The 24299-nt window shown below is 35.4% G+C and overlaps 3 protein-coding genes and 1 long non-coding RNA gene across 23 annotated transcripts; 1 reads left to right on the top strand and 3 right to left on the bottom strand.

Moving 5' to 3' along the window:
* Positions 1-2006: 2006 nt before the first annotated feature.
* On the bottom strand, positions 2007-10679 carry LOC130738287 (E3 ubiquitin-protein ligase SRFP1-like). 17 transcript variants are annotated; one of them, XM_057590259.1, is made up of 10 exons: positions 10417-10679; positions 10196-10303; positions 9985-10027; positions 9713-9800; positions 9528-9606; positions 9320-9397; positions 8842-8930; positions 8742-8785; positions 8384-8444; positions 5362-5837 (listed from the first exon to the last, which is right to left on the bottom strand). In XM_057590259.1, exons 2-7 carry the CDS (start codon positions 10280-10282, stop codon positions 8844-8846), a joined length of 462 nt encoding a protein of 153 aa, XP_057446242.1. In that variant the 5' UTR covers positions 10283-10303; positions 10417-10679; the 3' UTR covers positions 5362-5837; positions 8384-8444; positions 8742-8785; positions 8842-8843. The 17 variants fall into 17 exon arrangements, with proteins under 17 accessions (XP_057446231.1, XP_057446245.1, XP_057446230.1 ...); XM_057590252.1 differs by lacking the exons at positions 5362-5837; positions 8742-8785 and adding exons at positions 7762-8060; positions 8621-8741 and having other exon boundaries at positions 8384-8524; XM_057590254.1 differs by lacking the exon at positions 5362-5837 and adding an exon at positions 7762-8060 and having other exon boundaries at positions 8384-8524.
* Positions 10680-11795: 1116 nt separating this feature from the next.
* LOC130738290 (uncharacterized) lies at positions 11796-13690 on the bottom strand. 4 transcript variants are annotated; one of them, XR_009019317.1, is made up of 6 exons: positions 13525-13690; positions 13239-13430; positions 13056-13143; positions 12573-12747; positions 12067-12167; positions 11843-11960 (listed from the first exon to the last, which is right to left on the bottom strand). It is a non-coding gene; the product is annotated as an uncharacterized LOC130738290 (long non-coding RNA). The 4 variants fall into 4 exon arrangements; XR_009019318.1 differs by having other exon boundaries at positions 11796-11898; positions 13239-13690; XR_009019319.1 differs by having other exon boundaries at positions 11821-11898; positions 11994-12167; positions 13239-13690.
* A 250-nt stretch (positions 13691-13940) lies between these two features.
* Positions 13941-14612, bottom strand: LOC130738289 (potassium transporter 7-like). Its single transcript, XM_057590264.1, has one exon. The coding sequence runs from the start codon at positions 14352-14354 to the stop codon at positions 14010-14012; it is 345 nt and encodes a 114-aa protein (XP_057446247.1). The 5' UTR covers positions 14355-14612; the 3' UTR covers positions 13941-14009.
* A 5365-nt stretch (positions 14613-19977) lies between these two features.
* On the top strand, positions 19978-23359 carry LOC130738292 (methyl-CpG-binding domain-containing protein 13-like). The gene is made up of 4 exons (XM_057590265.1): positions 19978-20199; positions 21180-21284; positions 21387-21482; positions 21771-23359. Exons 1-4 carry the CDS (start codon positions 20113-20115, stop codon positions 23109-23111), a joined length of 1629 nt encoding a protein of 542 aa, XP_057446248.1. The 5' UTR covers positions 19978-20112; the 3' UTR covers positions 23112-23359.
* The last annotated feature ends 940 nt before the right edge of the window (positions 23360-24299 follow it).

Consider the following 24299-nt stretch of genomic DNA (forward strand, 5'->3'; position numbering starts at 1 on the left):
TCACGTAGGTAGCATTATAGTAGTTTAAAATTAAAACATATCAATTGAAAATTATATGCAAATACAAACAATAACCGCTTTTAGGTTTCAGAAAGATAAGCAGTAGAAAATTGTATGCATCTCCAGAACAAATATTTCTAGTGTTTTTACGGTAAAATTTGCTCTTGTGTTTGAGGCATGAATCAATACCTTGGTTTATTTCTAGCTTTTTGCCCCGTAGGAGCTTTTTCTGTTAATTTTACATGAATTTTCATGTAACATGTTCATCCCCGTGGGAACTCTTAACCCTATAGTTTAACTTAAACAAAAATACACTATATATGTATTAATGTTTTCTAATCTCCGCACGACACATTTTAATCATCAAATTATCATGCTTTTATATTTATTTCTTTTTAAAACTTTCAAAAAGTTATGAAAAAAGTAATGACATCATATTGATTTTTTATTTACCACTCATAGGAATTAGATTTCGACCTACAAGTTCAAACAATCACTTTTTATCTATGTGTTGCACGAAGAACTTTCTCTTGTGCTTAAGACATGTTCAATACATTACTTTAGCAATATTTTCAGATACTAAAGGACATACTTAATGAGATATATAATGCTACATAATGTGTTTCTCTAATTTGATTTCCTTCTATTTATAACTCATCTCGTCCTAGTACTAAGTAACTACTATAATAACATCTAACTAACTTAGCAGTCCCTGATTAATTTCCCCTTCTGTTACATCTTACATGAGTTTGAAAATTTAAGTAAACACACTTCTCTTAGGTGATAAATGGAAACAATATAGAAACAACCGTAGTCCGCAGTTAATGAGAAAATCTGCCGAATTCACCTAGCAACCATCAAATCTCTGCGTGTCCATGGTAGCTCTGTGGACCCTCAACACCAGATCAGCTCCCCTTCCAGGAATTAATATTTAATAAAAATTAGACAAATTAAGAAAAAATCAAGAAATAAACAACCTAAATCCTAATCAAATCTAAAATTTAAAAAGGTATTAATTAAATATAGATAAAAACTATCAAAATCTAGCAAATCACAATAAAACTTATAAAATCATAAATTAAATAAAAATCCAAAAATTCAATAAAGACACCATAAAAATTAATTAATAACCTCAAAATAAATAAAAAATAAAATAAAAGACCCAAGATATAATCAAGAAATAAACAACTTAAATCCTAATCAAATCTAAAATTTAAAAAGATACTAACTAAAGATAGATAAAAACTACCAAAATCTAGCAAATCACAATAAAAACTCATAAAATCCTGAATTAAATAAAAATCCGAAAATTCAATAAAAATACGATAAAAACTAATTAATACTCTCAAAATAAAATAAAATAGCCAAGAAATAATCAAGAAATAAACAACTTAAATCCTAATCAAATCTAAAATTTAAAAAGGTCAACATGTGCTTGGATAACTTGTTGTATTTTTCTTCATATTTTTGGTCAACATGTGATTTTTTTATAAATGCCTTAAATTTAAATTTAGTTACCTATTAAAAAAATTAATTCAAACGGCTTTTTGTGTTTTCCAATATATAAATTTTTTTAAAAAAATATACACTAACTATTTAGAATTATTCAATTTGTATATATTTTATTAAAAACAACATTCAATATGCTATAACTAATAAAATAGGGTCATGAATAACAAAGTGAAGTATGCAACTTTAAATTGCACTACGGCAGAGAACTATATCACTGTTGATTAAACAACAAAACTACATGCATATGTATACAGTAACAAACACTGAAGTTGTTAAATTCTAGAGTGCAGTCCACAATATAGAGAAGGTAAATCCAAGAAAAGAAAGATGAGCAATAACAATGATCACAATTCAAAAAACATATCAAAAACATAAAACACAAAACGATTTTTATTTCTATGTTAGCTTACCCTTCAATCAATTTATTCCTCATTCACGGTCTCTAAAACAGACAGCTTAAAGGTCATCCTTGAGAAGGACTTGTGCGAACATAGCAATTTTAAAAATTCTCACATCGAACCTGAATCAAAACACGTTTACTCTTTGTCAGTCAGGAAAAAGTTAAGTAAAAGTCAATCATTCAATCAAGAAGGCAGTCTCCATAGATTAAAGGTAGCATAAAGCAGCAGAAATATAACAAAATATTGTCTATGAAAAGGGAACAAAGCAAGTTGTACGAATAGAGAAGATGAGGAAGAAGAAAGTTCTAAAAATGCAGAGAAACCAAAGACATATAAGGACTCTGTTGAATATCTGTTAAGATTTAGTTTATTATTAATCTAACAAAGAGATAAAAAGAAACTAAATCTATCTAAACATATCTCTATTTAACTATTTAAGTAGATACTAATCTAAAATAGAGAAACAAATCTAAACTATATCTCAATGAGATAAGACTAATAATAAACTAATCTAACAAATAACAATAAAAACAAAACAAAATCTTTAAAAAATATATTTTTATGTAGATACTAACCTAAAATATAGAAACAAATCTAAACTATATCTCAATGAGATAAGACTAATAATAAACTAATCTAACAAATAACAATAAAAACAAAACAAAATCCTTAAAAAATATTTTTTTTATGTATGATTTTTTTCACGGATTTGTTTTTCTTTTATTTATTATAAAAATGTACATATATGCTTTTTTTTAATAATTTTAATATCAAATGAGAATTAATCTGTGAGTAACACCTCATAAAATTGGTCTGAGAATTAATCTGAGAGCGACACATCATTAAATTGGCCTGAGAATTAATCTGAGAGCGACACCTCATCGAATTAGCCTGATGGGAGTTCTTCTTTTCTAATATACTAGTGTTTTTACCCGTGCGATGCACGGGGAATATGTATGTCGTATTTTATACGTAAATCAATACTTTGATTTTTTTAAATATAATAAATAAAGATGAAATATAAGAGTATGAAATGCGAAGTAAACGATTGATTAACTAATAAAAAGATTGGTTAACGAAATCTCAAATTCTACAAAACATATAAGGGGACAGATTTGTCGTATTTGATACATCAATGAATACGTTTTTTTTATACGTGAGTCAATACGTTGATTATTTAAAATATATTAAACAACGGATGAAATTGAAGAGTCTGATACGCTGAGCATAGTGACAGAAAAGTCTTAAATTGAATCACTTGTTTGAAATTCATGCGGTTGAATAACTAATAAACAAAGATGAAATAGAAGTGTCTGAAATGCGAAGCAAACGACTGATTAACTAATAAGAAGATTGGTTAACAAAACCTTAAATTCTCCAAAACATATAAGGGGACAGTTTTACGGTTTCTAATAAACAGTAGCTGAGTTACTCCGCAGTGAGCGCTATGCGCGTCAATTTCCGCTCACACGTTCTCAAAAACTTCTTTCTAGACAACATTGCACGTGGAAACACATGCCTTTTCTAGACTTCACCCTTGAGAGAGCGACATACATCTGTCCATGGGTAAACACAGGCCTCGGAAGGTACAAACCGACATGAGAAAGGGACTGGCCCTAACTCTTGTTTATAGTCATTGCGAAGCGTAAAGTCACCAGGAATTTCCTTTGAGAGAATTTAAAAGGAAGTCCAGAGTCAGAAGGCGTTAAGGTTATCCTTGAATTAAATGGTTCAGTTTTTAATGAAAACTTCTATTTATTAAAAAACGCCTATGTGCCTATAAAAACATGCATGTGTAACTCATTACATGGATTTAATGGAGAAACATAAACTTCGTTTCGCTTTTAGGTACATCGTTTCATTTATGTCATTTGAGATTATTATATGCGTTTCTAAAAAGACTTTTATATTGTGAAGGAAAATGGTAGGGGACACAATAGATTTATGGCTTAAATGCACTTTTGGACCCCCAAATTTACATTTTTTGCTATTGTTGACTCTGATCTTATTTTTCTATGAACCGAGACCCGCTCCAGGCAAAAAGATCAACCATCTTCTGCATGCAAATTGCCTTTACACGGCGAATTGATTGTTAGAGTTGATATTAATCAGAAGTATAACAAAATGTGATGGGTAGAGAGAAATACGTGTGATATAGGGTAAATTATATAAGTTGTTTGTATGAGAAGTGTGATAGTAGAGAAAGAATAACGTAGACTCTCCCTCTCCCTTCTAAACCTTCTGCACTATGCGAAGCAACATCATTATGCAGAGAAATTCAAAAGGAAACTACAAATGAATAAGTTGAATTATTGAACATGTTAATGTCGATTTATTTTATTCTCTTTAAGTTGACTTATCAGGGTTAGATTTTTTAATGTCATCATTATTTGATTATGATTGGGATTTCTTTCAAAAAAATTAAATTTGTTTATAAGCAATTTTGACTTAGAAAATCAACATAGTAGTAAATTTCGTCGTGCAACGCACAGACAAAAATTCTAGATATCACAATTTTCATGCTTTGACTTCAAATATTGTTTTCAGTTGTGTAAATCAAAGATTTTTTAAAGTCATCATGCTTATTTGATTATGATTGGGATTTCTTAAAAAAAAAATTGTTTATAAGCAAATTTGACTTAGAAAATTAACATAGTATAGTAAATTTCATTGTTCAATGCACATACAAAAATTCTAGATGTCACAATTTTTATGCTCTAACCAATGCCCAAATGTTGTATATACTGATACATGTCTCAACTTTTTTTTTCCAAAATATTCCCACAACCGACAATTATGAGACTAATTTTTCTGAGACTTAGAGATCACATTAAATGGGTAAGTCTCACCCAACAAATCTTTATTCATACACACTTTCCAAAGATCAAACCCTACACTTAATACTTAAGGAGTTCAGCTAATACTTAAAAGAGTTCAGTTATCAACCTCGTTAGGTTACATGCCTTAACTTTGGATCATAATTGACACACTTCAGTTTAAGTTATGCAAATTTTATAAACAATACATTAGGAGAAATCATTGTAATTTCTTTTTTCAAGAGTAGGACAGAAAGAAACAAAAGTAGAGAAACATATTTGGCCAAACCATCACGCCAATTGAACAGGAAAAGCATTAAATTTCAGCCCCTGATTTTTTCTTTCTTCAGATTATTCTTAAGTAAATCGTATAAAGTCAGTAACAGATCAAACTGAAAACATCACTAAATTATCCGTTTGAGGCATCCTTGATTCTGTCCTACATCTAACAACATTCAGTGCCCAAAAATGATGGGTGAGAAAGAAGAAATGAGAAGGAAATTCTCATCTTCAAAGATCAAATTATATCTGGCGTTTGAATTTGTTGGAATAATCATCTATGCTGATTCTACTTTGAGGACTATCTTCATGAACTCGTATACAAAGTAACTAATGGCAGCTGATGGTAACACTTGAAAAACACAAAAATGAAAACACCATATTTCATGAATCAAGTGATAAATGATTAGTACTGCCTAATTACTTGTCATAGGTGGGCTAAGATCATAACTAATTCTCAACTTGGTCGAACAAAAAGAATAGAAAAATTGTACAGAATCATCCCTTGGGGTGTGGGATGCTTTGAAAAAAATAAACAAATCTCAAAAATGCATGCGGTGACGGATTAAAACGGGAGAATGAATATCACTTACTCTTAGATAAAGACAGTGCACCCTTTTTCTTTTTAGCTGGATTGTTTAAGCAGTTTTGGGTGCTACTGCACTTTGGACAGAACCAATCCTCCTCAGGAACTTCTGGCAATGGAGGATCGCAGCAATCAGTAAGAGTACCAATTCCACAGCCAAGGGAGCCACTTTCATCACCACAAATTCCCATTACATCTCCTCTATCCCTGGATCCACATACTTGGAAAAGTATATCACCAGCTCTGAAAATCATAAATGGAAATTAAACACACAACTAATGAAAAACTCCGTCCACACCAATTCACCAGGAATATAAAATAAAGGGGTAAATAGCCAAGTTCGTCCCTGAATGTGTCCACCGACTTCAACTTCGTCCCTAAACTTTAAAAATGACGCCCGTAGTCCCTGAATGTGTCAAATCTCCTTCATCAGCAGTCCTTGACGTTAAAAAAAGTTCACACCGTTAACGAAAGTGTGATATGGTTATTTTTTTCCACTTGGAAATTCCATGTAGGAAAGAGATTTGACTGAAACATTAAATCTTCAATTTAGTCCCTGTGTTAAAAAAAAATTCTTTCTCTCCTCATCTTCCTCTACCTCTCCCCACCACCATCACCCTCTCTTCCTCCCACCATCCTCCCCAACCGTCCACCCACTCCACCACCACCACTCTAAAATCCCAACTCGAAAACCATAAAACAAAAAACCCCAAATTTTCAAAGATGTGAAAGCAAAAAAAAGTTGTGTTCGGAGTATTGAATGAATGTGCAAGCGGGTGGGTGTGTGGATTGAAGCAACGTAACTGCCAAAGAGAAGGGACGAAGGGAGAGAGGTGAAGGAGGGAGCAGGTTAACCTGCCAAAGATGATGGAGATTAAGATTGCTAGGTTTGCATCAGGGTCATGGAGATGAAGAAGGTGAAGATTGTGTTAATTTAAGAGGGACTAAATTGACGTTAATTTTTTTCCAAGCTCTTCAACTACTCTCACCTTCCACACTGCATCCCACTTCTCTCATTGGAAGAAGTTTCAGATCTGTGCAAAAGCTCCAAACTTTCACCTTTTTTTGTTGAACACTGGCCAAATATGGACATAAAGCTCCAAGCTTTCACCTTTTTCTCTTCTTCCATTGGGATGTTGTGTTCCATGGTGCTGGTGGTAGCTCAATCTTGGTGGGTTAGGGTTGGGGGTCGCTGGATCTGGGTGGGGTTAGGGTGCCTCGATCTGGGTTGTGAGAAAGAGAGAGGAAAAAAATGATCTTTTGTTGGGATTGATTTTCTAGGGTAATATTTCTTGATAAACAATTAGAAAAAATTCAATTACCGATCAATTTTTCTTTGGAATTGGTGGTCTTTTGATGGGATTGATTTTCTAGGGTAATATTTATTGGCTTTGAGAAAGTTTGAATTTCTGGGGTAATATTATATAGGTTGGTGCATGTTTGCTGGGTAGTTGAAAGCTTCTGAAATCAATGAATGATGAAGAATTTCTACTGAAGGTTCTGGGTTTTGTGGTTGAATTTGAAAGTTATGGGTTCCGAGAGTTTACAAATGAATTTGAGTTTGGATTTAAGTTTTGATTTGAATGAGAAGAAGTTTTTTTTAACAGTAATATAAATTAGAAGAAGTTGAAGATAATGAAAATGGCATGAATAAATTTGCAAGTGAAAAATATTTGTAAGATGAAGATGAAGGTTATGAAGATTGAAAAGCGACTAGTTTGCTACATTTAGGGACTAATTTGATGTCTCAACGTTCCAGTTCCACGTAACTAGGAAAGAAAATTCAAAAAAAAAAAAACTCATTAACGTCCGTTACATTTTTTAACGTCAGGGACTGCTGATGAGGGAGATTTGGCACATTCAGGGATCACATGCGTCATTTTTAAAGTTTAAGGACGAAGTTGAAGTCGGTGGACACATTCAGGGACGAACTTGACTATTTACCCTAAAATAAAGATCCAAGATAATAAAAAACCATTGAGTCCAATAAAATGTATGAGTTTAATCAGGTGCTCCGAGAGTGTCTTTGGTACACAGTGCATGGCACATTTTAACAAAGATTAAACAAAAAATAGTCCAAATTGCATCTGGATACAGAACTGATGTTTTCAGGTATGAAAGTTCAGCCATGTGAGGTGTCATAAAATGAGTGAAATGAACTAAACACTTTGCTTGAAACATCCTCATTGCCATCATATATTTCCACTGAACCTAAAATGAAATGCCAAATTCTAGAATTCCAATGACAAATGGAATGAAAGGAAATTTTAAAAGTCCAAATAATATCAATTCAACAACTAAAGTATAGAATGTAATCAAAGAAAACTATATGTAAGTCTACAATTTTTACACCCAAGTTACAGGAATACAGGAAACAAATCATATCTCCATAAATCTAGTTCTGCCTATTCCATATTTGACTAAGAGTGGCTCTTGTAGAACACGAATAATGGTATCAAATCAAACCTGCACATGTCAGTAAGGATGTCTATAAATCTCCTATTCCCGAACTCAGTTCAAAGAAATTGTAGCTAATAAATAGTGAGAATTGATGTTTAACTATATAAATAGGATACAGGTTGAGTTGAGCATAAATTACATAATTATAGAGGATAAATAAATTGTCAATAATCACAATGGAACAATATGCCATAAAGTTTAGAAAATGCAAACAGCCCTTCAGATTACAATAGTCCTTGCAATAACAATATGAAAACAAATAACAACCTTTGACCAGATACATTTAGCAAAACTGATGAGAATAGAAAGTGAGAGAATAAAGGTTGTACCTCCAGCTGCAATGGAAGTCTGGTACTGAATTACTGATGCAGGAAAATGAAAACTCTTCACCTGCAGAGTCGTTGGAGGGAAAAATGTGCAGGCACAACCCATCACATTTGTCAAGAGTAGCTGTGAATAAGTGAAACGAACTAAAAAAAAAACAGACCCAAATGTTAAAATCAAAATCCCATGCATATGTAGAAAGATATATAGAAGAATGATAAGAACCATTCATGGACACCTACGGAATGCACTGGCTCTTGACAGCCCAAATATAGGATAATGGGATGATTGACGAATATTCCAAAATATGAGCAATGTGGAGTAGGAAATATAACAATTAGAAAACTGATTGAGGATCTTTACCTGCAGATGCCACATTCATCACAGTGGTATTGGTATTTTGAAATCTGAAAGATTGAACAAAAGATTATAATTTAGAGAGAGAGAGAGAGAGAGTACTCACCACTAACTGCCAATGGAGCTATTACAGAATGAGGGATGGTGTGAGCTTTGAGCTTTCTCATCCCCAAGGTGCAGGTAAGCCACAGAATCCTAGGAGCACATATATAATAACAAAAATTTGACTATGATGGAATATAGAAATTATGCATAGCTTCATGACAGAGATATCATATAAGTAATTCACTTTATAAAGAAGAAACTGTAGAAAAATGTAAAGGTGATATCATTAAGAATACACATATAGAGATTATGTAGAAAGATATATAGAAGAATGATAAAAACCATTCATAGACACCTACGGAATGCACTGACTCTTGACAGCCAAAATATAGGATAATGGGATGATTGAGGAATATTCCAAAATATGTCACTCTCATAAATCATAATTGATTTTGACTTCGAAATCAATTGTAAGCGAATTTTCAAACAACCACGAAGAAGGAAACATAACTCAATTTCTATCTCGCGAGAGAACTTACATCATCATCAAATAATTTGCATGTAGCACAAAAGTACTTGCCCATGGATACTCCACTGTTTATGCAGTATTGCTGAACCTGCAGGTAGCATGAGAAACAATCAACACATCAGAAAATGCAAGTAATATATTACCATTTTTATAAATCAGCAATAAAATGTCACATAATGATTATATGGTTAAGTTTTAAGAAAGCAGAAACACATGACATAATCGCTGTCTCTGCTGCTGCTACTGTCATGGTCATGGCCATGCTCGTGTTTCTTCTTCTTCTTCATGTCGTGCAACCTGCATATAGCAAAGGAAGCTTGTAAGTATTTCCTGTAGTCAGCTCAAAGAATTAGAAAGAAAGGAAGAGAGAATCATGGGAAAACTAACAAAACACAGTGCATACAGAAGGGCGGGATGATGGAACTCTTTGTCATATAGAAACACAGAAGTAAATGGCTTAGAAAGCTGCCCAATCGCCACAAAAGCACCAGCTGCAATCAGACCCATAGCAGCAGAAGAATATCACAGGAGAGAACATAAATAATGCACTGAATAATGCAGGAATGTATGTTACAATGCAAGTTATCATGATTAAAGAGACAGTGAAAATAATGAATTTTTTAACATAATGGTAAGGTGCATTAGCTTATCAACTTGTGATTCAGCATAACTTACAGAATACAGTTCCTGCTGTTGATTGCAGATACTTGGCTGAAAACTGTTAAAATCCATTATTTTGCTAATATGGATTAGTTTCTAAGGAAGTCATGTTATTTGTTTATTGAAATCTTCCAAGATAGATAACTAAGGGTGACATTTAAACTTTAAAGTAAGTTAAAGAGCAACAAAAAACAGCATTTCTTAAGTTTTAGAAGAGGAAATGCACCTCAACCAGTGTTGCTTCCTTCCTCGGCAAAGAACCAACGATAGAAGGGGACAGACCAACATCCTTTGCTCCAGCAATCAGTGCCATTTCCGTCCATCCCAATTTTAACTGGAAAAAATTCACAATTTGAGAATCACCCATTATTAAGAACGCAAAACCCAATCCAAAGAAAGAAAGAAAGAAAAAAACAGTAAAAAGAGGAAGAGAGTGAGTGTACGAACAACGTGGGTGACCGAGGCGGAAAGCAGGCGAGCTTGGCGTTAGTAGCGGCGGCGATGGTGAGGAGATCCAATTGAAATCGCAAGTCTGAAGGAAAGGGGCAGATGGTGATGTCGTTGGATGGAATTTTTTCCTTACCTACATACGCTCAACAGTTGGAACCAAAATCTTCGTCCTTGGAGCGGCGGAAATCGCAGGTGATGTGACCATCGTGATGAAGAATCATGGAGGGTGGCGTTTTGTGAGGAAGAGTTTAGGTTTAGCACGTGTGAAATATGAGGAGATATAAGGTAAGGAGAAATCAGGGCACATGGGGTAAGTAGGGCCAAGGAGGATGAGCCTTGCTTTGACACGTGTAAAAAATCAAGTGAGAATTAATCTGGGAGCGACACGTCATTAACTTGGCCTGTGGGAGCGACACGTCATGCTAGAAGTTGTTCTTTTCTAATATATATTTATTTATTTATATTGATATTGATATTGATGAATATGAATATATGATTTCTTTTTTAATGCAAGTGTTAAGTTTAGAAGAAAGAAAAAAAAAACTTCATTTTCTTGAGTTATCACCTTTCTTTCCCTCTTACCTCCCATTCAATATTTTTACATAACTGAGGGGTTTTAGTTCGGGGTGAGAAATAATGATGGATTATGTGCAATTTTAATATCATATAAACTCACTACTACAGAAAAGGCTTTTCGCCACGGTTCCGCACGCCCTTTCGCCACGGTTTAACCGTGGCGATAGCGTGCGTGGCAATTGCTCAATTGCCACGGTTCACCCTTGAACCGTGGCTATTGATTCGCCTATTACCACAGTTCGTAAAGGGTAACCGTGGCAATAGAGTCCACATATTGCCACGGTTACGCCCTTAACCGTGGCCACATATTGCCACGGTTAAGTAACCGTGGTAATAGAGGCATATTGCCAAAGACAACTACCCAATTGCAGCTAATTGCAGCCACCAAATTTCATAAAAAGTAACTGAGAGTCTGAGACTAATTGCAGCCACCAAATTTCAAATAAAGTAACCTCAATAATGTAGCAGCTAAAGGAAATGAAAAATAATATACTAGTAACAAAATTGAATAGAAAAAATGTCCTCTACTTCACTAATTACGTCTATTTACATATCATTCGAAGACTTTGCTACCTTTCTATGAACAGAAAAAGCAAACATAAGCTTACATAGCTGATCAAAGACCCAAAAGGAGAGTTGCCATGCTTGATTAATCAAAGAGGAAGGAAAACTCAAAAAAAGTATGAAACCACATTGATTCTTCTCAATATCTGATGATCTGCATACACGGTAAAAAAATATTAGAACTTTACATTTTAGGATAAAATAGAGAGAGAGAGAATAGCATAGGATAAACTCACCACCATTAAATAGGCCCTAGAAGTCCTTCAAAATAATCATCCCCTAATCTCTGCAACTTCTTTTTGTTTGAATCACTTTGTTTTTAAGATCATGTGCCTCTACCTGAAGTCACCATCCATATATGAAAACCATGAACACCCAAGCTAGATAGATAGGTTTATGTTCTGACAAAATCAAAGAAAACACAGATAACAAACCTTGGAGAAAAATCCATTAAAACTAGAACATGTGCCATTTAGACAAATCTATAATATCTAGAACCAGACTCACAATATCATGCTTTAATGAGAAACCAAGCTCTGTGCTTCCTTCACTGGCTTCCTTTACCAATGCATGCTTCTAAATAGTGGTTGCAGTTGTGTCCATTGCATCTTCAATTCACAAAATGAAAACATAAATAATCCCCAAGTATATAAACAACTAAGAGAGAAGATAGCAAAACCATCTTTAATAACTTCTGTATAACTACTATACGTGGATTTATAAACAATGCAAAGGCAAAGATAAAGGGCTTGGGTGCATGTAGCAGCCCCTCTTTCATGCATAACAATCACCAATGCCATGCAGGGGAACTCTAATCCCCCAAAAGAAACAAAGGAAACGAAAAGAACTTGGCCCTTTCACAAAAAACAGGTCTGGGAGAACCTATTCAACTCGCGAAACATGTTTTACAGAAGTAGATCATTTACCACTCAACTTGCGAAACATGCATTATGAAATTCCATAGAATATAATGACAGAAAAAGGCAATTTTGCCAAGACTATTATTCCTGCACCTGATCCTAGCAGAAGTTCAGAGACTCCTTCCATATGAGCTCCTTTATATCTTCTTCGTCAAGAGTTGCCTGCTCGAAATCAAAAATTAAAGGAGATGGGCAACTGGGTTCCTCGTTGATCTCATGAAGACTTGCCTTATAAGGGTGATTCAGTAACCTTGGATGAAATCAGCTTCTGAAAATATAGAAACTAAATTGATCAAAGTGATGAAAACTGAAAACCCAGATGAGAAAAATAAGAGGCATGCGTTAGAACTCACAAAGAATAGGAAAAAGAGTAATTTACAAATCAGGAAAATGAAAAGCTAATCTATTAAAAAAAAAGGAATGACACAATGCCACCATTTCTAAACATATGAAATGCAGCATGCACTTTATGACGATTGAAATAAAACGAATTTCACTTTAATGAAGCAATGGCAGAATATTCTCTAAAGTGGCTTTCCTTCTGAAGTATTTATTTATGGATGAATAAAAACATACCAGAAAGATTACACTGTTTCTTGGTGAGCGAGTCTTCAGACAACCCTGTGTTAACATGGCCAATCCTCTCACCAAGTGCAAGAAGTTCCTAGTCAAACCCATCATCAAAGTAATTTAAGATGTTTCAAAGTACATAACAACAATAATTGTAGCACTACAAACGATTGTAAGATGAATAATAACCTCATAGCTCATGTTATCTACGCCCATCCTCATGTCTCTGTGATGGTCAAGAATATTCCTAGAACCATACAGCGATGCTCGCTCAAACGAAGTAGAAGAAGTTAAACTTTTTGTTGCTTATTTTCTCAAAGCGTCCATGGACCTGTGCTTTCTATTCTTACACTTGCACGCATAATAGGTGTAGAATAGAAACTCACAAACCAAATACAAAATGAAATCAGATGTCATTTAAGAACCTCAATAAAAGAGCATGCTACAAATAGAGAAGGGAGAGATAATGGCTCACCTTATTCACCGTCCATTGCCATGCTCTGAATGAAAAAATGATAAATGATGAAATCAAACTCTGAATTCATAACATAAATCAAAACGAAGGAGAAAATCAAATGGCACAGTATGTAAGCTCCAAGAAATAAAGTCACGAACAAACTAAAATTGAAATTACAATGTGAACTAACCTTTTGACCATTGAGTGAGAGCGTGACGACGAGGTGGTGGCTGGCCATGGCCATGACGGAGAAGGGTGATGCGAGGGTGTTAGGCGGAGCTTCTCGCAACTCGCGCGCAAACACACAGAAAAATTAAATGTTTTTCCATCTGAAATTTCAACTTAAGATCACAAAATTCATAAAATTGAAACACACAGAAATCAGAATCAACCTGGTCACTAACTCTACTTGATTCCAATCACAAAAAAAATAGATATTACTAACTAAGTATATCACAAATCACAAGCCTTACAAAAACCCTATATTCCACTGTAAATGATTATCATGATTGAAATGCAAAATTCGTAGAGGTTATTAGGCAAAGAGAGAAAAGAAGGACCTCATAGTCATTTCTGTGAGCACCAGGGACGTCAAGAGCTTCAACATCGAAGGAATCAACTCGAGGACCAGTGCGAATGAGTCTCTGCTCGGTGGTGCCATCATCCTCCTCGTCGGAATCAAGCAGCTGCACAGGAGCACCGTTTCGTCGGCCTCTCAATCTCAAATCAGCGTCAAAGTCCTCAATATCCGACGCATCCTCATCTTCTTCCTGGTAAACCCACCTTGATTCCGTGGAGTCCATCGAGTACCCGCGCTCGCCATTGATCTCACCTCTCTCCTCATCCATCAAATCTGGATTGATTCGATTCTACACGGACAGGAACCGAGAACAGGGGGACGTGAGAGGAAAGGACTTCGATGGAAGGGAAGGAGGAACCAGATCCGCGAGTGGATGAGAAGATCCCGTCAAAATACTCCTTTCATCTTTCAGGAACAAGCGGCGCCGGTGGGAGAGAGGGAACGGGTCGATGGAGAGTGGGAGGGAAGGACAGGGAAACGAGAGAGGGACGTGAACAGATCGGAGCTTCGTTGGGACATGTCGATGGAGTGTGGAGAGTGGGATAGAGCGTGGGAGGGAGAGGGTTTGCACAGCTTTAGGGTTTTCTTCTGAAAAAAGTTGGAGAGTGTGTCTATTGTCACGGTCCCTAGAAAAAAATAATAAAATATTGTACTCTATTGCCACGGTTCCGCTTATAACCGTGACAATTGAGCTTTTGCCACGGTTTCGCCTATAACCGTGGCAATTGGGGCGTGGCAAAATGTCATTTCTGTAGTAGTGACTACTAGAAGCAACATATTTTCACCCGAGAGAGAATTTCCCCATAATGGTAGTGTTTGATTCAGTTTTTTTTTTCTTAAAAATTCCTTAAAAGTAAAAGCATGGTCAAACACATTTGAGAATAAGCTCTTTAAAAAATAAGTAACTTATTTTTGTTGAAGAAAAATATGATAAGTAACATTTTAGAAAAAATATCAAGAGGAGTTTTTTTTAACAAAAGTAACTTACTTTTTATGGAGGTTAAAGTGTTATGCTTTTATTTACACGACCTCTCTATCATCTCCACTGCCGCCACCACCTTCATCATTACCGTCATGGCCGCCGCCACCAGCGTCTCCTTCATCAATAATTCAATACCTTCATCTTCCATCACCACCTCTACTATTAATAAGACCGCCGCACTCCACCACCACCACCCACACTGTCATCACCACCGCCACTATCACCACCTCCGAAGTCATCATCACCACCACCACCACTACTGTCACCGTCGTCGCCACCACTGTTGTCACTGCTTCCTTCATCGCCACCTTCACCCTCCACCACCACCACTTGTACCAATAATAAGATCACCGCCATCGCCGCCACCACCAGCACCACCACCACATTCACCGTCACCGCCACTACCACTGTTACCACTATCGCCGCCACCATCATCGCCACCTTCACCCTCCTACCACCACCACTTCTACCATTAATAATGAAATTTTGGTTCACGCACAAGACATATGTTATACCAAATGTCTAAGACATCTTGCACAACGTACGACAGATAAATCACAAGTTCAACACATTATTAAACCAGCAAAATAATAAAGAAGAATACAAAGAATTGGTAACCCAGTTCGGTGCAACATCACCTTTATTTGAGGGCTTCAGCCCGAGAAAGATAATCCACTATTATAGAGAATCAAGTACAAAAAGATCTTAATGTAACAACCCCCTATTCACAGTCTTTCTACCTATTCCTACCCGTGGTTTATTACTTAGGTCTCCCCCTAAGTATGAGAACCCCCTCTCACTTTCTCACACACAATCACTGCCACAGTTATTGAAACAATAAACAACAATATAAGATGAAGAGATTACAACTCAACTAAACAAACCAACTCTATGCCATATAATCATCAATGGAGGCAGTAGAGTGGTGTACAAATAACACAACAAGGACTCACAACTAAAAATTCTAAAAATACCACCAAACGGTGTTCAACTCACACTTAGCAACTAGGGTTAAGCCTCCTTAAACAGTCGTTCTTCAGCAGACCTTGATCTTCAATGGGCTTGCACGAAAATAGAGTCCACAAAACAGATCTGGAACAAATCTTTTAAACCAGTAGCAAATCTTATCAAATAAGATTTGAATACAAGAAGATATAATCTTCTACAATTTAAACCAAATCAAATATTCTTCAACGGATTTGATTAAACTATAATATATTCAATATAACACACAGAAGCTTCTTCAACAACCCTAACTTGTTGACCACACAAACAATCCAAAGCTTCCCTTTTTAAATCAATCAACACACAGCAGATCCGCAGGGACAAATGTCACAGACACGATGTTACAACATCTTGTCTCACATCTTGTCACAGACAAGTATACCTTAACTAAAATGCAAACAATCATGAAAAAATGAACAACAAATAAGACCACCACCAACCTCATCGCCACCACCACTGCCACCATCACCACTATCACCGCCACTGTCATCGTCACTGACACTACCACCACAGTTACCACTATAGCCGCCACCACTTTCGCCACCTTCACCCTCCTACCACCACCACCTTTACAATTAATAAGACCACAACCAACCTCATCGTCACCACCACCACCACTATCACCGACACCGTCGTCGTCACCGCCACCACCGCCGTTATCGTCGCCGCCACCGCCTCCTTTATCGCCACTATCACCCTCCACCACCGCCTCTACCATTAATAGACCATCGCCCTCCACCACCACCATCACTGTCACTATCGTTGTCACAGCCACCGTCACCACTGCAACTGACGCGGCTCCACTTCAACCTCCTTCATCGCCACCTTCACCTTCCTCCCTCCACCAATACCGTTACCTCCACCTCTACCATTAATAAGGCCACCGCCCTCCACCACCACTGTCATGACCTCCACCATTGCCACCATCATCATTGTCATCGTCACCACCATAACCGCCACCACCCATGTCACCAGGTAAACATCGCCACAACTGTCATCGCATTAGATTATACCAACAACCACCACCTCTACTGCCTAAACCTTCTACCATAGTGTCATGTGACCACTCATTGTCGTGAATTTACAAACTAGCAAATAACCTTTAAATAAAAGGTAACTTTTGAGCTATAAAAAATAAAAACTGACATACAGCTTTTACCTTTTTCTTAAAACTCTTATTTTGAACATAAACTTAAAAGTAGCTTTTAAGACAAAAAGAAGCTAGATAAAAAACGGTACCGAAGACTTATGGAGATAGCAAGGCCAATTGCCCAGTTTTGGCATAAAATCAATATATGGTTGGCCATTTAACATAAGCGAGAAAAATACACTGGTATTACATTTAAGGCTTAAATATGTTTTTGGTCCCTCTAAAATTAAGGTCTTTAGATTTATGCCCCTCAAATATTTTTTGTTGGTATACACCCCTAAATGCAAAATAATACTGAGGTTTCAGTCCCTACCATCACCTTACGTCGTTTAGAGTGACCTAAAATAAAGAACCCTGATTTTAAGACATGATAAAAATTGAGTTTCTGTTCTCTCTAAAATCATGATTCTTTGGTTTAGGTCCCTCTAAAATCATGATTCCTTGGTTTAGATTCTCCTAAAATATGTCAAGTCAGCGTCCGTTAGGTAAAGGTAACGGCAGAGGCTAATCCCTCCATATTATTTTTAAAATAAGGGTATATACCAACAAAAAAATATTTAGCAGGGCCTGAACCAAAAGACCCTAATTTTAGAGGGACCAAAAACATATTTGAGCCTACATTTAATTATCAGTGTAATTCAGTGACCAATGAAACTCATATCCCTCTGGTCAAAGAAAGGTTATTTAATGCCGCGGATTGCCTTATTTGCCTAGGATCTGATCGTCAGTGTGTCTATCTTCACCTGGAGGACCCTCCTCCTGAACTTAGTCTCATTTTAGCTAAAGATTTGTTAGCTTTGTAGCCTTTATTTTTTCCTTTTAATTTTCCGATGTACAAAAAAAAATTATTCAATTCTATTGGTATGTTTTTTACATGTTCAACATTAAGGTCAGATAATGAAGGCACTTTAATGCCAAAGTAGTAATGATGAGCCTATTATTATGAATTCTAGGTAAATTCTGTGGTACCCTGAATTTTTTTTAGGTGTGGTACCCGCATTAAGTAATTTAATAGACTATTATCATGTTATTCAAGGTAAATACTACATTTTTAGATTTTACTTCACTTAACAATTAACTTTATCTCATGAAATTTATTTTTTAATGAAAAATGGACGAGTGGTGGAAACGAATGATGGAGATGCGCGTAAAATGATCATGGTTGATGGATGAACAAAGCTCAGAAAACACAAATCACATATCTCACGTCCATAAGAATGGAACACAAAATTACTACGATAGAAAAAAAAAACAAAATTTTAATTGATATATGAGTCTTTATTATTGAACTAACTCATTTTGGGTATCACACCTTAATCTAGCTTAAGGTACCCCAACGAGTTATGATATATACACACTTCTCCACTCCTTTTCCACCTTCATTTTCTATTATTTCTCTTTTCTCTATCAATTTCATCTATTTTTTTCTCTCCCTTCTTCATATCTCTTTAATTTCTTCCTCCACCTCCCCACACCTCAAAAATGAGGTGTGAAGATATAATTATTCTTACCCCAACAAGCACATTATAAATTTTATCATACTAGCTAGTAAAACAATTCAAAATTGGGCATTAGTTTTAACACCCCCTCAATTAATCCCCCACCTTCCTTTATGCACCAAAATATCTGAAATACCCTTTAAAATTTAATTTCATTCCAAACATATCCCTTTTCCTATCTTATCACTACCATCATTTTTGTTTATCACATCACCTTTCACTTTTACTCTCATCTCATAGTTTTCTTCGTTGCCACTTTTCACACTTAATATATGTGAAAATATTTCATACATTGTAAGTGTGAACCGATGTATGTTCGTTCTCTCTTCACCTTCTTCCTTTCGTTTTAAGTATTTCACACTCAGTGAGTGGAAAACATTTTCACATTCTTAACAGTTGGTTCCTTCACACTCTTGAGGGTGAAATTTGAAAATATTTCACACTCTTGAGTGTGAAATGAAAATATAAAAAAATCAATTTTTTTTAAAAAATAAAATTATTAACAGTTCAATAACTCACACTCTTGAGTGTGATATTTGAAAATGTTTCACACATTTGAGTGTGAAATTTAATTATTAAAAACTAAATATTTAAAATTTAATATAAAATTCTTAACACTTGGTTCTTTCACACTCTTGAGTGTGAAATTTGAAAAGATTTCACACTCTTGAGTGTGAAATGAAAATTATAACAAAAAAAATTAAAAAATTATTAACAGTTGAATAACTCACACTCTTGAGTGTGAAATTTGAAAATGTTTCACACACTTGAGTGTGAAATCTAATTCTAAAGAAACGAAAAATTTAAAATTGAAAATAAAATCCATTCAGACTACTGATCTTGAGTGCGAAACTGAATTGTGTTTCACACCCTTGAGTGTGAAACACAATTGTGCGAATTGAGTATGTTTATTCTCTCTTCACCTTCTTCCTTTCGTTTCAAGCGTTTCACACTTAGTAAGTGTGAAATATTTTCACACACATTGAGTGTGAAAATGTTTCACACTTAGTATGTGTGAAAATACTATCACACTTTGACTATCTCTTTATAAGAGAGGGTATTAAGGGAATTTAGAAAATAAAAGAGGGTGTAAGATTAATAAGGGGTGTTAAAACTAATGCCCTTCAAAATTTAAGTTATATTCTATAAGATATTGTAGAATGTGTTTAATCGACTAAAACACACGTTAAGAAATTAATATAACCACGTGGCGACACAAGTTCTGTTTTGTCTGAATGGTCTCTATAACTTTCTACCTGATTCGGTGGACAATTGGCACAGTCGATACTACACAGAACACGAAAAGAAGAACAACACAACACCCAGTCACTCACTAGAGGCACCGGGCACGTGTTCTTTGTTTTCCGGTCATCGGAGACTCGCCGGAGGAATGGAGGACCCAAACTCCGATGAGGGTCTGCCACCAGGTTGGCAAGTTGAAGTGAAGGTGAGAAAGAATGGCAAGAGATCAGACAAGGTAATTGAGGTTTGAGTGACCTACTAATTAATGATCTTGCTTTTCTTCTAAGCTTGCAGATTTCCAAATGTGAGAAGGGATAGTTTGTTTTTATTTATTTGTTTTCTTGGGGATGTTACTTAATTGGCATTTGAGATATGATCTATGCTTTGCATGTTCTCTGTTTCAAGCAAATCTTTGTTATTCATTGAGGATTTCTTATTGACATGGGGTTTGGGATGTGCTATAAGTTTGTGATTATAAGTGGGTTAAGAGAAGATGAATCTTTATTTTCAGGTCTTCATTTCTCAGATTAGTTGAGGATCTCTTCATCTCTTCAATAGGATTATAAGTGGGTTAAGTGTAGTGTTAAAATATTTTGCATGCTTTTGAATAATGTAGCATGTTTTTATGGCAATGGAACTGGCTGAAAGTAGAATGAAGCTAGGGACTATACATATGATATGAGTATGACAATGTGTTGGTGCTACTTCAAGCAGCAATATGAGAGAACATGTTTTATCTATTAAGAATTAAGAGTTAGTAGAATTGTGGATGGTGTAATTCTTAATGCCTCTAAACGGATTAGATTTGGATTTGAATTTCCTGCTGTCAAAATTCCCTGAAGTCACTAAAGTAATAGAGTAATGGCGGACCTCTCAAATTTAAAGAGATCAGTTTTATGTGTATACTTATCCTTTTAAATCCCAGCCATCATCTTGATCTAACGGATACCAAACTACAACTGCGGTGACTTTAGGAAATTTTGTCTGCAGGAACCCGGATCCATTAAATTTACTTAAAAATGAAAATATTCATCTTCCCGTTTTCGCATCTTTTACGTGCTATTGCTAATGATTGTTTGTATGTTCAAGGTTTTATCTTTCTTTGACTTCTATCATTTCTTGGCAATAATTTATGTTTGACTGAACCACTTGGACATATAGTCATAGAAACACTTTGTCTAAGATAGTTCAGCTCAAATCTTATTCCTATTGCAGTACTACATTTCCCCCTCAAGTGGACTAAAGTTCAATTCCAAGGCAGAGGTACTTCGTCATCTTGAGAGCGCGAACAAAGTCAGCATCCAGAGAATCTCAGAGAATGTCTGTAAACAAAATTTTCTTTTGATGCATTATTTTACATTAAATATCTATCTAGTTCTATTAACTTATGTGGGACAAACTTTGGTTATTCAAGCAATCTAGGTTGTAGTTGAGAAACGTCCTGCAGAAGGATTACCACCAGGATGGATAAAAAAGACCAGAATCACAAATAAAGGAGATAAAATAAGAAGAGATCCGGTAAGCAATGCATCAGCACTGTCTCTTAAATACATTCATTAAGGAAGAGCTAATTTAGAGTTTAAAAGTGTTTTCCATTATGTTGTCATAGTTTCTGTAAATGAGCGTTTTCTATATTTGTATTCTAGTTTACATGCTTCTGGTTCAGATTACTAGATCATTTAGGCCCATAAAAGTAGGAGGATGCAGATCTTTTATTAAAACTGTTAATGTTTTTCAATTTATCATCTGCCCAAATACTGTAAGAACTACGAATAATTCACCATTCTAAATTATGTTTCGATGCAGTTCTACATTGATCCTGTAAGTGGATACACGTTTCGCTCCATAAAAGATGTTGATCGCTACCTGGCATCTGGAAAGATAGGAAGGAATGCATTCAAGTCAAAAGACAACGACAAAGCTATTATGGTGTTAAAAGATGAAAAATTCTCTGCAAGGATGCCCAAGAAAGAGAACATCAATTTGCCTCGCCGTTCGTCCAAGCGGCTTGCTGGAATTAAGGCTGATCCTATTCTGGAACATAAAACAAGAAATCAGGTGCATAGATCTCCAGTTAAACAACCTGGTGAGGAAGAAACCACCACAGATGGAGATAAATCCACTAACAGCTTTCCTAATTGTCTGGAAAAACGGTTTAAGTCACTCGAGGAAGTCTCAGAAATCAAGTGCAAATCCGACAACACCGAAAATACAATTGAGTTACTGAAGCTGACTACTCCAGAAAAGCATCCTGTTAAGAAGGCAAAACAGTTTAAGTCACTCGAGGAAGGGTCAGAAATCAAGTACAAGTCCGACAACACCGATAATACAATTGAGTTACCGAAGTTGACTACTCCTGAAAAGCATCGTGTTAAGAAGGCAGAACAGTTTAAGTCACTTGAGGAAGGGTCAGAAATCAAGTGCAAATCCGACAACACCGATGATACAATTGAGTTACCAAAGTTGACTACTCCAGAAAAGCATCCTGTTAAGAATCTTGAAGTGCATAGAAGTGACAAGGATCAAGAATGCTTATCTATTTTGAGTGTCCCTGAAAATGGAGATAAGGTTGATGCAAAGTTAGGTTCCAACCCTGACTTTCCCCTCAAAGAAATATTATCAGACCCATGTATTGCATTTGCAATACAAACTCTCACTGGAACAACATGTGAAGCCTTCAAAGACCCTCTAATTTCTTCAGAATTGAAAAAAAGCCAGCACTCTGAAACTTCTGGAGCTTCTGCTGAAAGGCATGGTAAGAAAATCAATGTGCCGGGGGAGGTTTCGCCGAAACTTCCATCTCCAGAAGGCTTTGCTGTTACACAAGAACATGCTGGCGTTGCCAAAAATGATCATAAGACCAAAGAAAATGCAGGGTCAGCTTGTGAAAAGACACTTGATACTTCATTGATGGATCCATGTATCGAATTTGCAATCAAAACTCTCACTGCAACCATCCCAGTAGACTGTGATCAAAATCCTAAGAACTACATTCAACAGCAACTCAGCTCATCAAATACACAGAAGCCAAAGTTTAAACAGTCTTTTGTGGATCCAACACTGCAGCACACCAGAAATATTGTCATAGGAAATTCTGCTGGAGCCAGACACACCCGCTTTCGTAAAAACAGAAGGAATGTTTGCTAGAACCAACTCAACTAACATAAGATTGTACAGTTAGGAAGCTTTGTAAATAGGTATCCCCATGAAGCCTTTAGCCAACTTCCTTTTGTTGGTCTTTTGGTATGTGATCCTGTAATATGGTCCTGTGTTTTGTTGTAAAATATGTTTCACAGGCCATCAGCTAGTTTGCAATCTTCATGTACCTGTAAGCTAGACTGCAGAACTGATGTCTAATCTTAAGGTAGACTTGTGTAAAATCTTTCCTATTTTCATTCTTGCTGGTTGTGACATAGAGCCCGTTTGGTTTACCAATCGAAAATATATGAAAAGGGGAAAATTACAAATCTTGATGCACTTTTTGTTGAAATAATTGCTACTTCAAAAAAAATGACTCTTCTTTCTTGTGGTAAACCACACAAAATGGGCTCATAGTGATAGGGGAAAAAGTTCTATAACATTTAAATTATATTTCTCAACATATTTGCATAATTTAGGAAAAATAATAATTAAGAGATTCCAAGAGTGTGAGAAAACATTTATATTCGTATTAATAATTATGAAAAATACTACACTGTCATTGTTTTACTTTTGGTGTTTGAAAATATTTATACAAGAACTAGTAAACAAATAAGAACATCAAAAGCATTAATTTTTATACAAGTTATAAGAATAAAAACTAAATTAAAAACGATTTTATATTTTTATAATTATTCATAAAAATTAATACAAGAAAATAGTTTTCAATTAAATTAAGACTCACATATGTCAGGAGAGGTCTATCAATTTGATGTGATCTAAAGTCTTGAGGGAATTAGTTTCATCGCTCCACCTGTGGAGATATGTTGGCGCAACTTACAAAATTACTCATTTAATGTAATTTTAGAGTCTAGAGAGGTTTAGTCTTATGGCTGACGGTACTTATAAAAAAGTAAAAAAAAATATATATTCCATTTATAACGAATTATTATTCTTATAATTTATTTTTGCAATTTCTTTAGTACCCTTTTAAAATAGAAACCCTTTACTTTGATTTGCTTTGGTTTTTTTTGTTACATCGGATAGATAAATCGCACCCGCCAGGAATCGATCCCTGGACCTTCCTTATCCAACCCATGTGTCTCTCCCTCGACTCTTACTACTTGACCTATCCTATGAGGACATTTGCCCTGGTTTTATTTGTAGTAACTTTTTAAAAGTTGCAACTTATTATTC

The sequence above is a fragment of the Lotus japonicus genome, chromosome 2 (assembly GCF_012489685.1).
Source record: "Lotus japonicus ecotype B-129 chromosome 2, LjGifu_v1.2".
Lineage (NCBI taxonomy): Eukaryota > Viridiplantae > Streptophyta > Magnoliopsida > Fabales > Fabaceae > Lotus > Lotus japonicus.

What these genes read in the sequence shown, in the direction of transcription:
- LOC130738287 (XM_057590246.1), bottom strand. Translation starts at nt 8,610, where the DNA reads ATGAATGGTTCTTATCATTCTTCTATATATCTTTCTACATATGCATGG. An exon ending in GACTTCCATTGCAGCTGGAG is followed by an intron (nt 5,838 to 8,383) that starts GTACAACCTTTA and finishes TATGATTTTCAG; the next exon opens with AGCTGGTGATATACTTTTCC. An exon ending in TGCACTGTCTTTATCTAAGA is followed by an intron (nt 5,361 to 5,601) that starts GTAAGTGATATT and finishes GTGTTTTTCAAG; the next exon opens with TGTTACCATCAGCTGCCATT.
- LOC130738289 (XM_057590264.1), bottom strand. Translation starts at nt 14,354, where the DNA reads ATGGATGAGGAGAGAGGTGAGATCAATGGCGAGCGCGGGTACTCGATG.
- LOC130738292 (XM_057590265.1), top strand. Translation starts at nt 20,113, where the DNA reads ATGGAGGACCCAAACTCCGATGAGGGTCTGCCACCAGGTTGGCAAGTT. An exon ending in TCCAGAGAATCTCAGAGAAT is followed by an intron (nt 21,285 to 21,386) that starts GTCTGTAAACAA and finishes CAAGCAATCTAG; the next exon opens with GTTGTAGTTGAGAAACGTCC. An exon ending in ATAAAATAAGAAGAGATCCG is followed by an intron (nt 21,483 to 21,770) that starts GTAAGCAATGCA and finishes GTTTCGATGCAG; the next exon opens with TTCTACATTGATCCTGTAAG.